This window comes from Ahaetulla prasina, chromosome 3 (assembly GCF_028640845.1).
Source record: "Ahaetulla prasina isolate Xishuangbanna chromosome 3, ASM2864084v1, whole genome shotgun sequence".
In the NCBI taxonomy this organism is placed as follows: domain Eukaryota; kingdom Metazoa; phylum Chordata; class Lepidosauria; order Squamata; family Colubridae; genus Ahaetulla; species Ahaetulla prasina.
The window spans coordinates 180,684,845-180,703,141 of NC_080541.1; the positions used below are offsets into that span (position 1 = coordinate 180,684,845).

At 42.0% G+C, this 18,297-nt stretch overlaps 1 protein-coding gene across 2 annotated transcripts in view; it reads right to left on the minus strand.

Annotated features, from left to right (window-relative positions):
• Positions 1 to 18,297, minus strand: part of CACNA1S (calcium voltage-gated channel subunit alpha1 S) — a 95,937-nt gene that overhangs the window by 46,931 nt on the left and 30,709 nt on the right. For both annotated transcript variants that reach the window (XM_058179215.1, XM_058179216.1), the window contains exons 9-18: positions 18,018 to 18,099; positions 17,240 to 17,400; positions 16,462 to 16,687; positions 13,818 to 14,025; positions 13,047 to 13,167; positions 10,503 to 10,617; positions 10,245 to 10,338; positions 7,913 to 7,982; positions 7,510 to 7,642; positions 6,050 to 6,179 (exon numbers count right to left, since the gene is read on the minus strand). In XM_058179215.1, the coding sequence (XP_058035198.1) occupies positions 6,050 to 6,179; positions 7,510 to 7,642; positions 7,913 to 7,982; positions 10,245 to 10,338; positions 10,503 to 10,617; positions 13,047 to 13,167; positions 13,818 to 14,025; positions 16,462 to 16,687; positions 17,240 to 17,400; positions 18,018 to 18,099 (1,340 nt within the window). The remainder of the gene's footprint in view (positions 1 to 6,049; positions 6,180 to 7,509; positions 7,643 to 7,912; positions 7,983 to 10,244; positions 10,339 to 10,502; positions 10,618 to 13,046; positions 13,168 to 13,817; positions 14,026 to 16,461; positions 16,688 to 17,239; positions 17,401 to 18,017; positions 18,100 to 18,297) is intronic.

Consider the following 18,297-nt stretch of genomic DNA (forward strand, 5'->3'; position numbering starts at 1 on the left):
CTGCTTTGTTACCCAGTAACTATGGAGGGAAGTCAAGCGATGCCATGACCTGAAGCAGTGGCAGGATAGCTGTTGGCAATGGAGACAAAAATTTCACAACAGCATTGTTCTTCAATTGAAAGATGGTAGAATACCATCAGCAACATGGAGGGGACTTAAGCGGAAACTACAATGCATGCAAGTATTTCATGGCTCTTTCTGGATCAATCTTGCCCAACCTGATGTTCTCCAGGTTGTTGTGTGATGAAATTATAGCTTCTCTAATTCCAAGACAGCATCCTTGGGATTGCTATCACAAACCTGTTATGTATCTTTAAATATTTTGGTCAATAAATGCAGTTGCAATTCTGCCAACACTCATACTAAACTCTAGTAAAAATACGTGAAATGAATTGGCAACAGATAAAAATATCAACATTTCTACTTACTTATGATGCACTTTTTATAAAGCCTGCAATGCAGAAACAAGGACCAGAGAGGACTGTCATATTAACTATATAATGACTATTAGTGGACACTTTTCCATCAGTAATGTCAAGCTTTGCTGTCTAAACATTTTTTTAATGTTCAGACATTTTAAACTAAAGTTTATTTATGAAGGTGAATATTTTTATTTTACATGTATTATTTTCTCTCTTTTTTTGGCAATGATAGGTGCTTATTGGTATGTTAAGTACCTCTCTAATTTTTTTCTTTTTAAGCAATTAGATAATTCATATATTTTATAACTCAGTTTATCTTGGCAACAAAATGATTTTAAACATGCTTTACGTTAATGAGAATATGTTTCTAGTAGATACGCAGAATTTAAAGTGTCTATGTTTGATAGCAGAAATTGCTATCATTACCTATATATCTAGTGGCAGTTCATAATTGCAAACTTGTCTCTTATTTTGATCTATTTTGCCTACTTATTCTCTTTGACATATGGCTTTTGTTGCTACCAATCTACATAGTGCCATTCACTGCTTGCACGTAATCACAGCATAAATGTACAACTTTTTAGTGCTATGTTCCCATATTCTTGTCTTTGTCTCATCCCTAGGCCATACATATTTTTAGCTGTACAATTGTTAAAGTAGTGTTTTCTCCCTTATCCAATATTATCCATGGGTGCCTTAAGGTATATACAATTTGCTCTGCTTTGTTACCCAGTAACTATGGAGGGAAGTCAAGCGATACCATGACCTGAAGCAGTGGCAGGATAGCTGTTGGCAATGGAGACAAAAATTTCACAACAGCATTGTTCTTCAATTGAAAGATGGTGGAATACCATCAGCAACATGGAGGGGACTTAAGCGGAAACTACAATGCATGCAAGTATTTCATGGCTCTTTCTGGATCAATCTTGCCCAACCTGATGTTCTCCAAGTTGTTGTGTGATGAAATTATAGCTTCTCTAATTCCAAGACAGCATCCTTGGGATTGCTATCACAAACCTGTTATGTATCTTTAAATATTTAGGCGGGAAACAAGCACGTTGCTGATTGGTTGAAGCCGCCGGTTAAACAGTATATAAAGGGTTGTTTTTCCCCAGCCAGGTTGCTGGGTTCACCATATATTAAAGAGCTGTTGTCACTACCCTGGTCTCCAGCCTCGTTACTTCCCGAACCTAACACTGGCGACGAAGGTGGGATTTCGAGGCTAAGGAGCACCAGAACCGAGCTGAAGCACGAAAGAACCGAACCCAGCAAACACAGGGCAGAAAAGCGGAGATGGCCAGTTACACTCCGCCCGCACCGTTTGACCCGGCTAGAGAGAAATGGGGAACGTATATGACCCGTTTCGAAAGCTTTCTAGAAGCCAACGAACTGCAAGGAGTTCCAGACAACCGCAAAAGGGCATACTTCTTGAGCCACTGCGGTCCCGAGGTCATCGACATCGCGGAAGCCCTGGCAGAGCCAACGCCGATACAATCGGTATCGTGGCAAACTCTGCAAACCCTGCTAAAAAACCATTTCCCGCCAACGCCGTCCAAATACGTGCGGCGTTTTGAATTTGGAGAGCGCCGACAGCTAGAGGGCGAATCCATCGGCGACTACATGGCCGCCCTGCGGAAAGCCTCCAAAGACTGTGGGTACCGAGACCTGGACGAGGTGCTGCTGGAGCAACTCATCAGGGGGGTCCGAGACATGCGATTGCGGAGGCGGCTGCTATCAAAAGCAATCTGACGCTGGCGAACGCCCTGGACGAAGCCCGAGCGCATGAAATGTCCACCCAAGCGGCGGAGACACTGCAAAAGCCTCTCACACCAAAGGCGAGCACAAAGTCAACCCCGGTGCACCAAGAAGAGATCCAGACCGAATCTGACGGTGAGGATGAGGAAGGGGTCTGCCGAACCGAGAAACGCGGCAAAGAGGACCGGGACGAATGCGGAAGTTGCGGAGGTCAACACCAGCGCCAACGCTGCAAGTTCAAGGACGCAACATGTCGGCGGTGCGAGAAGAAAGGGCACCTAGCTCAAGTCTGTCGAGCTCCCCAACCTTCCCGCCGAAAATTCAAATCGGCCAATCAGAGCGCGGGATCGGCAAGGCGGCCCGCGATTGGCTCAAACAAAAAAGGCCGCGAATCAAACCAAACGACGGTGGTCATAGGCGCGCCTCAACCCGGTGGAGAAGAAGATCTTCACCAAACCCAAAATAGAAGGAGTACGGTGCCGACTCGAAGTGGACACCGGGTCAGCGATCACCATCATGTCCTGGGACACTTTGGCGAAGTCACTGCCATCAGTCGCGAAGCGCCACCTGCAAACACAACGGCTACGAGTCCACGACTACCAAGGGAATCGCATCCCTGTTCGTGGGACCACCTCCGTCCGAGTCGAGTACGGACCACACAAGAAGACCCTGCCCATCACGATCGTCGAAGGGACCCTGCCTAGTTTGTTGGGACTAGACTGGTTTCGTGCACTGGGCATGGGAGTGACTGGCATCTACAAAAGTGACTGTAACCTGAAAGACATACTCATGAACGAGTTCGAAGATGTCTTCAAGGACTGCCTGGGCAAGTACAAGGGGACCCCTATTTCCTTCAACTTAGACCCCAGGTAGCTCCCATTAGGTTAAAGGCAAGGAGAGTCCTTTGCCCTTAAACCTAAAATTGACAAGGAGCTAGATAAGCTCATAAATCAGGGGATTTTGGTGCCAGTCGATCACGCAAAGTGGGAGACGCCAATCGTCACCCCAGTAAAACCAGATGGGTCAATCAGAATCTGCGCTGACTACAAGGCGACGCTAAACAAAGCCTTACAGAAAAGCGCTTACCCAGTTCCCGTGGTGCAACACTTGCTGCACTCTTTGGGGCAAGGGCAAGTCTTTGCAAAGTTAGACTTGGCTCAAGCCTACCAACAACTGCCCGTAGACGCCAACACAGCGGAAGCCCAAACGATTGTAACTCACAGGGGGGCCTTCAAGTGTACCCGATTACAATTTGGGGTGAGTGTGGCACCGGGGCTGTTCCAAAATTTGATGGAACGACTTCTGCAAGGGCTCCCAGGGGTAGTTCCCTACTTCGATGATGTATTGATATCAGCGAAAACGAGAGGAATTGGGGAGCGTTTGAGAAAAGTTCTGGGCATTTTCCGTCAGCCGGACTAAAGGTTAAAGTGAACAAATGCCAGATAGGGGTAGAATCCGAATTCTTGGGCTACCGAATAGACAAGAAAGGAATTCACCCCACTGAGAGCAAGGTCAAGGCAATCAGAAAGGCTCCAGCGCCCAAAACAAAACAGAGCTACAGGCATTCCTGGGCTAGTGAATTTTACGCGGTTTTTAAAAACAAAGCGACCGTTGCTGAACCGCTGCATAAGCTTCTAGGAAAAATACTGTTTGGTCTTGGGGAAAGTCGGAAAGTAGGGCTTTCAAGCAGTAAAAACCTGCTCTCGAGCGATAGCCTGCTCATCCAGTATCATAGCTCATTGCCATTAGTGCTGGTTTGCGATGCCTCCTTACGGGTGGGGCTGTGCTCAGCCACAGACTTCCAAACGGCACAGAAGCCCCTATAGCCTTCTACTCCAGAACGATGTCCTCCCAGAGAGGAACTATAGCCAGTTAGATAAGAAGCGCTAGCAATTGTGTCAGGGTAAAAATTTCACGAATATGTTTTTGGGCGAGACTTTGAAATTGTGACTGACCACAGACCGCTGTTAGGAATACTGGCTGGCGATCACCAACGCCTGTGGCACTTTCGCCACGATTGACCCGATGGACTATTTTCTTAGCCGCTTATTCTACAAGCTGCAGCATCGACCAGGAAAAGAAGTGGGGCATGCGGACGCGTTAAGCAGATGCCCACTACCAGGGGCGATCAAGACCCCACTCCGGGACGCCCATCCTGCTTATTGACTCTTGACTCTGGCCCAGTCACATCTAAGGAAGTGGCTCGGCATCATACCGACATTATGTTAAGGACTGTACCGGTTGGGTACAAGAGGGTGGCCGCTGCGCCGGGCGAACGGTTTAAGGAATTTGTAAAAACGTGATGAGCTCTCGGCTCAAGGGGTGCCTGTTATGGGGTGATCGTGTGGTAATCCCGGATAAATTGAGGGAAAGGTATTGGACCTCCACGAGGGTCACCCAGGGATCGTAAGGATGAAGGGGCTAGCAAGAAGCTATGTGGTGGCCACTCATGGACTCAGAGATTGCTGAGAGGGTAGGAAATGCCAGGCTTGCCAAGAGTCCAGACCTCTACCCCAACGGCCCCAGTCAGGAATGGGAAAACCCCAAGGGCCCTGGTCAAGAATCCACATTGATTTTGCTGGCCCTTTCCACGGCCAAACCTTCCTAGTGGTTGTCGACGCATTCTCTAAATGGTTGGAGATCATACTCATGAAATCCATGACAGCCGAGGCAGTAATCGCAGCCCTGCGCCACCTATTCGCAACCCACGGGTTGCCTGACACTCTGGTGTCCGACAACGCCCGCACCACGGCAGCCCAGTTTGAGGAATACTTGGCAGAGGAGGGCATCCGACATGCCCTCTCTGCGCCTTTCCACCCCGCGCCGAATGGCCTTGCAGAGCGTTCCGTCCGAGCGCTAAGGAGGCATTGTCCAGGCTCAAGCCAGGTGACTGGCAAACAAAGATAGATTTCTTTCTGGCCGTTCAGCACAGAACCCCAAGCACTGCTACAGGCAGAAGCCCAGCCGAATTATTGATGGGACGGAAATTCCGGTGGCCACTTGACCGTTTGAATCCCCATTACACACCAGAGGGTGACAAGGGGAACTAGAAAACGAGAGAAATGGGCATAGGCGATCGAGTGTGGGCCCGCAACTATGGGGACGGCCCAAGTTGGCTCGCAGGGCAAATCATAAAAGCAACCGTCCAAAGTCATACTTGGTGAGTTACAAGACAACCGAGTATGGAGGCGCCACATAGATCAGATAAGGAAACGAATAGCTGAACAACCCGAGCTAAATGAGACAGATCATGACCACTCCTTATTTGAACCCACAGCTGACCATAACCCGGGGGAGGCGCAAGACTTAGCTGAGGTCCCGGAGGTCCAGCGACGCCATCAGGTTCCCGATGGAAACAGCAGGGAAAACTCCAAAAGTAATCCAAGGCCGGAGGGCCAAGAAAAAGAGACTGCCAGTAATCCAGGGCCCGATGGCCTAGAGAAAGAGCTGGGAGGAGAAAAAAACCCCTCCGACCAGCTCAAAACACCACCCAGGACTGAACCGCGCAGGTCCGAAAGAATTAGGAGACGCCCAGGTTATTTGCGTGACTACGTCGAAAAATAACATGTAAATAGTGGTAAAGTGTTTTCTGGGAGGGGAGGAGTGTTATGTATCTTTAAATATTTAGGCGGGAAACAAGCACGTTGCTGATTGGTTGAAGCCGCCGGTTAAACAGTATATAAAGGGTTGTTTTTCCCCAGCCAGGTTGCTGGGTTCACCATATATTAAAGAGCTGTTGTCACTACCCTGGTCTCCAGCCTCGTTACTTCCCGAACCTAACAAAACCATTGGTGAGTTCCAAGCTGGGGAAAGATGGTCTGAAATCAGCCACATGCTACCGGTAGTAGTAAAAAAATGTTGTATCTTTTTACCTGATTCCTGAATGAATCCGCTCGAATTGGATCTTCTGCTGCCAATGAGATGCTGCTGAGCAGAATGAAGAGGAGGATAAAGTTGGTGAACCAGGTGGCATTGACACATCTATGGCACAGCACCCGGATCCTGGAAAGAGTAAGATATGGGGAAAAAGAGAATTAAGTATATATTGCTTAAGCTGGTATTCTGATCAGAAGACCCCTGAATGAAAGTTCATATATGAACAGAGAAAGAGGAACATGCTAAGAGCAGACATTTACTTAATAGGAAATGGTGGGGTCCATGTCACTAACGGGTAGGGCCACATCATGCATATGGGTAGGTCTTGGATTTTATGCTTTTTTCTGGCTTACTGTTCTTTGAATTCCCTTAAAGCTTGCGCTATCATTTTGGTGTTTCCTGGGAATTCAGTCAGAGGGAGCTCTGGAGCCTTCAAAAGTGGATCTGAGAGGCTGGAAGTTGCCTCCCTGCCTCTCTTATATTGCTAGATAAGATTTAATTTCTGGGAGGAATGTTCACCAGATTGCAATTTATTTCATTTGTATTTGTTATTTGGCCAAAAATTAAATGATGGCCTTGGGGCAGCCACCTGATATTTTACTTGTATTTTAATCCAGTTCAGAAATGGAATTACAATGGGAGCTCTTCTGACTTACAATTTTCTTAAACAGGAACCAGAGTTGTACAGCATTACAATTCTGTGTCAGAAAACTACATCACCAATAGGTGGCTGCTCCTCTTCCTATGATTACTATAAGATTATGACTCTTTTAAGAGTGTCTAAAGTTCTCCCTGAAATCCAGTTTCCCCCACCCTGCTGGTATTTCAGTGAGCCCTGAAGACCAGGCTCTTCACCCAGGCCTTTGGGGAGGTTGACTGAAGCCTCCTTCTTCAGGTAATATGGATTTGTTTGTTTGTTGCCTGATTTGTGCCGTCTTTGATTGTTTTTTATTACTGTATTGTTTTATAGCAAAGAAGCACTTTCATACAAATAGACCAAAATTAATCAGGTGATCATCCATAAACTCCTGAACTGTTTCAGATCTTAGATCTGACTGGCTAGAGTTGCCATGTTGTATAAGAGGCAGAGAAACTGTCATGCTAAGAGCTCCAAGCTGTCCAGTAACATATAGCGTATTTTTAACATAATTCTTCCCATTTGTGTAATACTGAGATGAGAGATACTACACCATTGTTATTTCTGTCTCCAAAACTTACACTATCCATTTTTGACAGAAAAACATCAAAAATGTGAAAATCAAAATATCATTTGAGAAGTAAATATCTTATAAGACATTCAGTTTTCTCCCACTTCAGTACTCTTAATGATTGCAGTAATGGCTTTAATTATTATTCACAGAGAGTTGGAAGACCAATATGCTTGTTGAGAGGAAGGAAGGAAGGAAGGAAGGAAGGAAGGAAGGAAGGAAGGAAGGAAGGAAGGAAGGAGGCATACTTGTTGGTTGGGCTAAAGATGAAGAATGAACTTGCTTCAGGCATGGGCACTGCTTTTTCTTTTAACTGCAGCTCAGCTAGGGGACGTGGCCTAGGGCTCAGGGGGATTTCAGGCTCATCTTCCTCGTCATCACCTGTAGAAAAATAGTTACAGAAAAACTTAATGCTCACCATTTTTCTGCTAGTAATTAATTGTAGATTTCAAAAGAGCTCCTGAAGGTTTTCAACATTATTTTTGTACTACTCCAACAACCATGTACTTTCCAATCTTAGGTCCTACTAAGACTCAAGAACACTAATTGCCATGTTAGGTAATATACCGTACTTAATACAAATACTTTCCTTCTCTTTTATTCAACCTGTGACAGAATTGGCAAGAATAAATGGCATTGAAATTTTCTTACCTGGGAAGTCTGCAGAAGGGTATGGGTCCTTGATTTCATTGACATTTGATTCAAACTCATCCACTTTTAACTAAGCAGGGGAAAAAATGAAAATGAAAATTAAGTGCTGCAACTCTATTACAATATTGCTGAATAGCGCTACTTGGCTGAGACTAAGAGCCTAGCAAAAAAAGAGGATTGATTGACAAGAAACCATATATCTAAAGGGATGCAATTGAAATGGCATTCAGGACTACTTTATACACATATGGACTTATCTGTGAAATCACCATACGGCTTGGTTTATATATGTCTTTGTTATGTAACATTGGATGGTTGTTTTATTGAATAACATTCTATTTCATAAAGCAGGGGTTCCTAATTTTTTTTTTGCAGTCGCATGCCCCTTTACTGAAGTCTTTTTTTTTTTTTTTTTGTTTACATTTATACACATATGGACTTATCTGTGAAATCACCATACGGCTTGGTTTACAATGTATAGGGCAATAGTCTCATTCTATTTGTATATATTTACAAAGTCAACTTATTGCCCCCCCAACAATCTGGGTCCTCATTTTACCTACCTTATAAAGGATGGAAGGCTGAGTCAACCTTGGGCCGGGCTCGAACCTGCAGTAATTGCAGGCTTTTTTGCAGTCGCATGCCCCTTTACTGAAGTCTTAATGAGACACCTCTCTTAAAAGTCCAAACACTAAAATAAACACAAGTGAACAATGAAAACAATACAAGGAAAGGTGAGGAAAGGTGGGTTTATGGTAACAATGGGAGGGAGCTACACCATAAATTTTGGGAAATCCTGCAATAAAATCTGTATGCTTTTTAATAAAAAGCAAAGGGATGTGGATGTGAATGTGCTGGATGTGAATGTGCCCTCCAGAATATTGTCACTGGAATGAAATAGCAAATGCATATCACACCTACATTTTGGAACCAATATATCTTTTATTAATGATATTTTGACACCCTTGATGTAAACTAATCCCCTTCTTTGGGGAGAAAGTGAATGAGGACTTCAGGCACCATATAAATACCACACAGAGCCCAAAGCCCACACTCTGCTAGAGAGAAGTTCCCTGAAGATGTGTTCCAGTACAAGTCCGAAAGCTCAGAAGACAAAACCGCTGGTCCTGGTGACCAGATAAGAGCTTTTTATCCTTAAGACCAGCATACTCTCATTTACTATTCTCTGTCACAGCATGAGTCAAATGATTAGTATCAAAAACAAGAGGGTAATTCTATCCCCCGAGGAATTTATTTCCCAGGAAAATTCATCTGATGGGAGGAGTAACTTGTAAATAAGTCTTCCAAGCCTTCTCAGTGTTACACTTTGTTAAGATGGGTAGCTATAGTAATGGCTTTCACAAGCTGCCTTTAACATTCCCAATATCAGATGTGCCTTGTTTTTCTTCCCTGCACTGGGGATAATGCAGGGGTGAAATCCAGCAGGTTCTGACAGGTGCCAGTAGCTACCAATTTTGAGCAGTTCAGAGAACTGGCAAATACCACCTCCGGCTGGCCCAGAGTGGGGTGGGAATGGATATTTTGCACTATACTTTCCCCAGGAATGGGGAGGGAATGGTGATTTTGCAGTATCCTTCCCCTAGAATGGGGTGGAAATGGAGATTTTGCAGTATCCTTCCCCTGCCACGCCCACCAAGCCACGCCCACCAAGCCACATCCACAGAACTGGTAGTAAAAAAAAATTGGATTTCACCACTGGGATAATGCCTCCTACTGGGAAAAAGTCTGGGATAGACTTAGGAAAAAATAGGTAGAGCTGAGTAGGCTCTGGGGGGAAAAAATCTAGGGTGGTGTTTATTATTTCTGTAGAAACCTGATAGAGGAAGAAATAAACTTTAGAATATGTGTGAGAATGTTTAATGCTACACACACACATACACACTAGATGGATGGATGATGGATGGATGGATGGATGGATAGATAGACAGACGGATGGACGGATGGACGGATGGAGATAGAGATGGAGATGGAGATGGAGATGGAGATGGAGATGGAGATGGAGATGGAGATAGTGATAGAGAGATAGAGATAGAGATATTTATGCAGCCTCAGTATTATTAAAAAAACTATAATCAAATAACAATGGATTTAACTGAAAAGGAATGAAAACTAGGTAAATGTTTGTGATCTTAGGAACTTTCATCATTAGGAGAAGTGAGCTGCATATAACAATACTGTCTGTTCTTACAAAAAATATTCTTTTTAAAAAAAAGAACATTTATCTTCAAAAGCTGGATGCAAATACCTAAACAAACAAAGACATTGCTAAAGAGATGAAGTGCAGCACTGGTAGCTGCCATCCTTATCTGACCTTAGCTGTGGTGGGAATTCCTTCTCCCTTTGCTTTCTGTTCCAGCTTCTTGGCCAACAATAGTTTTTCTTCTTCAGATTTCTCAGGATAACCTCTACAGAAAAGAACCAAAACAGCAAGGGCAAAGGAAAGAGAAGCCGGGTAGAATGGAATAGGGGAGGCATATTAAAGAAGCTTAGAGTCACAACAGTTGACATAGAGCAGTCTAGAACCCCAAAGGTATGAATGTCAAGAACAGCAGCAGAAGGAAGAACTGACCTGGTCATTTTCTTCCACATCTTCTCTTCAGCTTTGGCTTTCTGAGCAGATGTTAATGTTTCTGCCTCAGCCAGGTTGTCCACAGCAATAGCCAGAAAGACATTGAGCAAAATATCTAACGTAGGGAGGAAAGAAAAGCTAAGGAATTTTACAGTGTGGATTTACATCATACAGAAATGATGGATCAAGACTTCTATCATTCTCTGAAAGTTTCACTTGATAACGGGTTATACCTAGCCAATTTTCTGATATCATCAAATCTGAAAGATTCGAAGAAAATCAGGGCTTAGGAAATTGACATATTGCCATTATTGCAAAATGATTGCAAAATGTGAGATATTGTTCCTTCTGTCAAAACTGTGAATAGACAAGGCCATCCCTTGGGTGAGGCCTTCTCAGGTGAAAAAAGGCATTGGCTGCTCATCTGAATTCAACTCAGACTTACTAAGACACTAAGAATTCATTAATGGCAAAATAAATTCTTCTCTATCTATTGATTTTAAACATTTTAAATTTTTCCTATATCCATAGAAGACAAGGTGACCCTCGTCTTTTTTTAATCTAACCCTAACCTTATTTTATCATAACAGAGACAGTCGGAAGTCAATGCTTTTTTTTCTTTTTCTTTTCCCTGTCTTTCCTCACTTCTATTCCCCCTTTTCTCCCCCACTGCTTTTCTATTTACGTTTGTATTTTGTATTTTACAATACTTTACAACTCAACAAAAATGTTAAATTCAAGAAGACAAGGTGGGATATGGTCAATTTTTTAAAAAAATCACACCACCACAAAGCATCAAGCAAAACAAGCTATGGTGTATTAAGCAAGATGTAGACCAGGGATGTCAAACTCAATTTCATTGAGGGCCGCATCAGGGTTGTGTTTGACATGGAGGGCTGGGTGTGTGTGACCAGGGGCGTGGCCAGCTTGCATGGCCTCCCTGAGCTCTGTTTTTGCTGGTACAGGATTGCAGGAGGTCGTCACAGCTGAAAATGGAGCCCAGGAGCTCCGTTTTCGCTGGCTGAGGCACTGTAGGCCTTCACTGTTTCCAGTGTAAGATCTAGCCCACGGGTCTTGAGTTTGACACCCATGATGTAGCAGGGCTAGCATAGTATAGTGGTTAACTGCACTGGTCCCAGGGAGACCAGACTTCAAGTATACAACCTGACCATGGAGTGACTTTGGGACAATCACACTATCCCAGTCCAACAAGGCTGTTATAATAAGGATAGCATAAACCGAGATCCTATTGTACAGCACTTTGAAGTCCCAAAGAAAAGAAGGGAGGGGATAAAATGTAGTACATAAAGAAATAAAAATATTGGGACTAAATCCTTTATCTGTCTCCATAGTGGGGATATGATTTCACATGACTATAAAGATAACATACATCTTAGAATATTTTTTTAAATGTTTGCTTTTGATATCAGCATAGTAGAACAGACTTGATAATGAAAGGAAATTAATAAATCCAGAAATATTATTCATATATACCCCTGATGTGACGCGCAACATCACGCATAGTTATGGACAAAACAATAAACAAAGCAAAAAAAAATCCATTCCACATTTTAGCAACTGTGTGTATAAGGGCGAAGGAAAGAAACAGCTGACATTCAATCAGCCAATGTGCGGAACAAATCAGATACTGAAAGTGAAATCACGATCATATGTAATATGGACCTGTCTTCCTCCCATCAGTATTTGAAACTATTGAACATGCTAAACCATTATTTTTTCAACTGTGGCAATTTTAAGATGGGTGGACTTCAACTCCTAGAATTCCCCAGCCAGCTCCTACCCATGATACAATTATAAAATTCTTTGCAACTTTTCCATGCACATCCTGCTTCCATATGGAATCACTAACTGGCATAAAATAGAAGATGGTAATCTATCTAACCAAGTAACTGAGGATCTCTTATTTTAGAATATAATAGAATAGAATAGAATAGAATAGAATAGAATAGAATAGAATAGAATAGAATAGAATTTTTATTGGCAAAGTGTGATTGGACACATAAGGAATTTGTCTTGGTGCATATGCTCTCAGTGTATATAAAAGAAAAGATACGTTCATCAAGAATCATAAGGTACAATACTTAATGATAGTCATAGGGAAACAGTCAATATAAATCTTAAGGATACCAGCAACAAGGTTACAGTCATACAGTCATAAGTGGGAGGAGATGGGTGATAGGAACCATGAGAAGATTAATAGTAATGCAGACTTAGTAACTAGTTTGACAGTGTTGAGGAAATTATTTGTTTAGCAGAGTGATGGCTAAAAGTTTTTTCGGGAAAAACTGTTTTTGTGTCTAGTTGTTCTGGTGTGCAGTACTCTATAGCGTCGTTGAAGTTGAAGGAGTTGAAACAGTTTATGTCCAGGATGTGAGGGGGTCTGTAAATTTATGGTTAATGGTCACTATATTTTGAGAAGGGCATTACTACATTGCATTTTATGGCAATATTTTGTAAGAATACCTTACAGTCCATCCCTAGTCAAGTATTTAAATATATGAACACTGTTTAAAGAAAGGATACAATTTCCACATACAAATAGAACAATAAAATAAATGCAGACCAGCACACCAGGATAGACAGGCCCTCCGTAAGCCATAATCCCATTGTACATGATAGAGGTCCAGTCTTCCCCAGTCAGGACCTAGGAAGAGACAAAATATTTCAAAAGCACCAGAAATATTTGGCTTTCAAACAAGAATGGATGTCTAACTTTCCTTTAGCATTTTGGAGCCTGGGTAATTGAACCGATTAATTATGAGTTCAGCCACATTTCCTCTTGGGTTTAGGAAAGATGATTTCTCATTGTTGGGAACTCCCACCTTGTCCCACCTCCCAGCTGCTGAATTTCCTCACGCTATAGACAAAGCAGTATTTTGTTATTAGTCCTTTGCTCCTTCCTGCATAGTGGCCAATTGAGTTCCCACTTTTTCTTTCTTCACCAAGAAAAACAAAGGAAGGCAGAGAGGAATGAGGGGAGACGTATAGATTGAGGCTTATGGTTGTCCAGAAATACTGTATGTATTGTAGTCACATTTTGCTCTCTCTCTCTCTCTACTTCCTGACTTTTCTCTTGCTCCCTCACTCCTTCCCACTTCTATCTCTCTCCCTTCCTCCCACCCACCTTCTCTCTCACCTTCTCTCTCACACACACACACACAAACACACTGCCAAATGTCCTATTCATTTCAGAAATTATCCCACAACCTACTTTCCTGATGATTTACCCACTTAGACATCAAATTTATTTCAGAAATGGATTCTTTATCTAAACAACCTTGACTTTAGCTGTACCTGGAAGACACTGATGAGAGCCTGGGGGAAATTATCAAAGGTGCTGCGTCGTATTTCCGTATCATCAAAATCAAATCGCCCTCCAAAAAGCTGCATCCCTAAGAGGGCAAAGATGACCATGAAAAGGAAGAGGAGGGTGAGGAGAGAGGCAATGGAGCGCACAGAGTTCAACAGAGAAGCCACTAGGTTGTTCAGCGAGGTCCAATACCTAGAGAAAAAGAGAAAGATTATAAGATTCATTTTCACATCAGAGAAAGTGCGGAGTGTATGCAAATCAGCCAAGTTATCTAGCAGAGTAAGATAGGAATCTAGAAGAGTAAGATTTAAATCAGGGGTCTCCAACTGTAGCAACTTGAAGCCTGGCGGACCTCAATTCCCAACAACAATCTTCAACAATTTTGGGAGTTGAAATCCTCCAGGCTTCAGGTTGCCAAGGTTGGAGACCCCTGATCTAAATCACTGTACTGAGCAACTATAGGAAGTCCTCGACTTTTGATCACAACTGAGCCCAAAATTTCTATTACTAAGAAAGACAAGCCCCATTTTACAAACTTTCCTGCCACAGTTGTTAAGTGAATCACTGCAGTCATTAAATTAGTAACACAGTTGTTAAGTGAATCACTGCAGTCATTAAATTAGTAACACAGTTGTTAAGTGAATCTGGCTTTCCCCTTTGACTTTTCTTGTCAGAAGATTGCAAAAGGTGATCACATGACCACAGGACACTGCAACCATTACAAATACATGCCAGTTGCCAAGCATCTGAATTTTGAGCACGTGACCACGAAGATGCTGCAACAGCCGTAAGTGTGAAAAACAGACAAGAGCCACTTTTTTCAATGTCGTAACTTTGAACAGTCACTAAATGAATAGTTGTAAGTTGAGGACTACCTATATTATTACACCTGCCACTAGCAGCTTATTTGTTCATAAAAGAAAGAATCGCAGGTTCTCTCAGTTGGTGCCTTCACAGCTGAGGATGGCCATCCAAGATTGTTACTATTTTAACAGATAGAACAGGGGTCTTCAACCTTGTGGACTTGTGGACTTCAACTCCCAGAATTCCTCAGCCAGCTTTGGGAGTTGAAGTCCACAAGTCTTAAAGTTGCCAAGGTTGAAGATCCCTGAGATAGAAGGGAATATATTCAGTGTAGCTCCTTAGCATAGCACAGTATGTACAGACTATTTTTGTCTGAGTCCTGCTATCACCTCCCTTCCTTGGAACCTAGTAGAGATGGAGGGGTATCTAAGGCTACCTGTCATGAGGGGAAGGGGCAAATACCATCATCCAATATCAGTTCAGCCATAACAATAAGCCCCACACTTTGATAGGTTGGAATGGACTGGATGGCAGAATTAATCACTGTTTTCACACTAGGGATCTTTCAAATTGTGAGTCTGTCCCAGATAATAAACATACTTTATCATAAAACAACAAGCATAAAAATAAAACTAACAACTTAATGACAAATTAAATTTTAACAATGTGTTTCAATAACAACAATTATAATAAAGCAGCAAGTGAATCAAAATTAAGACGCTTCTCTCAATATTTATTTTATTAATTTAATCTCAAATGAGGTAGGAAGAGGCTGTAATCATCTTTCCTGGTCAGGATGCCCTGAAGAATAAATGCAGCAACTGAGATATGGGTGTTCTGACTCTCAGTAATCTCAGCTGTAAGGAAAATCAGGAAGATACTATTTGTTCTTTTAAAAAAAAGTAATATAATCTTTCTTTTTTTAAAAAAACCACAATCCAATTTAGCAGCCACCACAGTTGCATCTTATGGCAATGAATTCTCCAAAATCATTTTTTTATTGTGTGAAGAACTATTTTCCTTTCACTCTATAGGTATACTATAGGTAAACTCTAGGTATACATGGGCAAGGACTTAGGGATCAGAAGGAATCTCTCTCTCTCTCTCTCTCCCTCCGTCCCTCCCTCCCTCTCCCTCTGCTTCCCCCCTCCCCTCCTCCTCTCTCTCTAGCATTCAGGCATGCTGAGCACTTTTGACTACAAAGATGCACATCTAACCACCTTAGTTGTCATATATAGTTTCATCACTGCCATGTTGGATCTGACTATAGTGTTGAATTTTATACAGCCAGACAAATCAGAGCTCAGCATATATTTAAGGTGACTTGAGAAGAGAGGAGTAACATGGACAAGTTTCAATGTTAAGGATACTGAAGCACAATATTAAGGTTTTTTTCTTAGAAAGTTTATGCTGCTGTTTCTAATTAAAAGTCCAGGGTATGTCTGTATGTCTGTCTGTCTGTATACACACACACACACATTTCTGGAATAAATAGATAGAATTTTTTTTATATAGATCTATATTATAACAAGGAAAACTATATCTATCTGTCTGCCAGTCTGTCTGTCTAGTTTTCCTTGCTATAATATATTGATCTATTTACTCCAGAAATGTCGCTTTCAGCATTGACTGAGGGATCACAATATAATGTACAATCTGAAAGTGCCCTCTAAATGGAACATCGTGTGTCCTTGTGCATTCTGATTCATATTTAAAAAAAAAGATTTATGGGAATAGCCCAAGGAAATACTTTTAGAAACAACTATAATATATGAATGGGATGTTTTTCAACAGTGCTCTGTTTCTCCCAGAGAGGAAACTCACTTAGTTATCTTGAAGAGTCTCAGCAGTCGAATGCATCGCAAGACAGAGATGCCCAGAGGGGTCATGGAAGCGATCTCTACCAGGATGAGCTCTAAGATTCCGGTGCACACCACAAGGCAGTCAAAGCGGTTGAAGAGAGACATGAAGTACTGACGGAGGCCCAGGGCATACATCTTCAGAATCATCTCCACCGCAAAGAGGGACAGAAGTACTCGGTTAGCCACATCTGTAAGCAGAAAAGCTTCGCTAGTGATGAATGGACAGGATATGTTCTGGCCATCAGATGTTCCTCAAATGCTCAAGTCCACAGAGCCAAAACAAAGTCACAATGCCAGTCATGATGATGTGATTGATGTTCTGCTTGTTGTCATTTTAACAGTTCTCTGCAGACACCCCCCCCACTACTTCCCACCAGTTCTTCTTTGGGGATTGAGGAGAAGAGCTAGAGTTCATTGAAGAGTAATCCCATGCTTCTCATCATGGGAAGACACACATGAAACTGCATGTATCATTTTTTTGGCCAACAGCACAAGAGGATGGAGAAGTAGAGACGAGAAGATTTATTGTAAGATAAAACTGAATGTATTGCAACTGGTGACGGAACAGCAAATAAATCAAAAGTGCTATGAGAATATGTTTGTTAATAAATATGAGACCAATTCATTGGGAGGGGAAAATAGAATTTCATGAGAAGTTAAAAGTTTGAACAGACAATGTCACACTTCCCTGCTTTTAATTAGAAGCTGAAAAGTATTGAGAAACTAAATGCCCAGCTCACCTTGGGCATGGGTCAGCCAATCAGGTTGATCATGATGCTCGGTAGCTATGGAGATAGTATTCAAACCAACAATCAAGATCACTGCCCAATAGAAAAATTTTGACTTAACAATTTCACGGCATTTTCTGCGAAAAAGACGGTTCCATCGTCGCCAGTGCCGACTAGAAGAGATTTAAAAGGAAGATAAAGGCAGTTAGATCTGTTTCCCCAAACCAATTTCTACAATGGAGTCCTGTAAAGAAAAGAGATCTGAATCCCAGATCTTTGCAGTGTTTCTCAACCTTGGCAATTTTTAAGGCATGTAGATTTCATCTTCCAGAATTCCTCAGTCAGCCTATATGTTGGCTAGGGAATTCTGGGAGTTGAAGACCACATGACTTAAATCAGAAGTCTTTTGGGTATTCTGGGAGTTGAAGTCCACAAGTCTTAAAGCTGCCAAGTTTGAAGACCTCTGATTTAAACTCACCAAGTTTGAGAAACATTGTCAAGAGAATCAATTTTGTAAGCAGGTGTGTTATGGCACCAAGTTTCAAATATTTATTATGATACTTGCCCCCATTATTAGTAGGAAACTTTTAAACCATACTTCCCTACAATGCTATTATCCAAGCATGTTGGATTATGAACTGTATCATTTACTTCTTCACCAAAATATGCAAATTTTCCACAGGTAATTGTTTTCCAGAGATTAAGTTAAAGAGTCCTTCAAAATGATTTGATTTATGTAACACCGAACTACAGAACATGAATTTACTTATATTTTAATGCCTCTACTTACAAGAAGAGAATCCATTTATTCATGCCTTCAATCTCATATAGGCTGTCTGTCTCTGACCCACCTTCATCTGATGACCTCATTCCTATGAAATTTAAACACAGGTAAGACACTTGGAAATTAATTAATGGAGCTATGGATTATGTTACCACAAAGTTTATTTACAGAAGTAGAAATTTATGTTAACAAATATTGCAGAGGTCAACAATTCTGTTTCATCTATCTATCTATCTATCTATCTATCTATCTATCTATCTATCTATCTATCTATCTATCTATCATC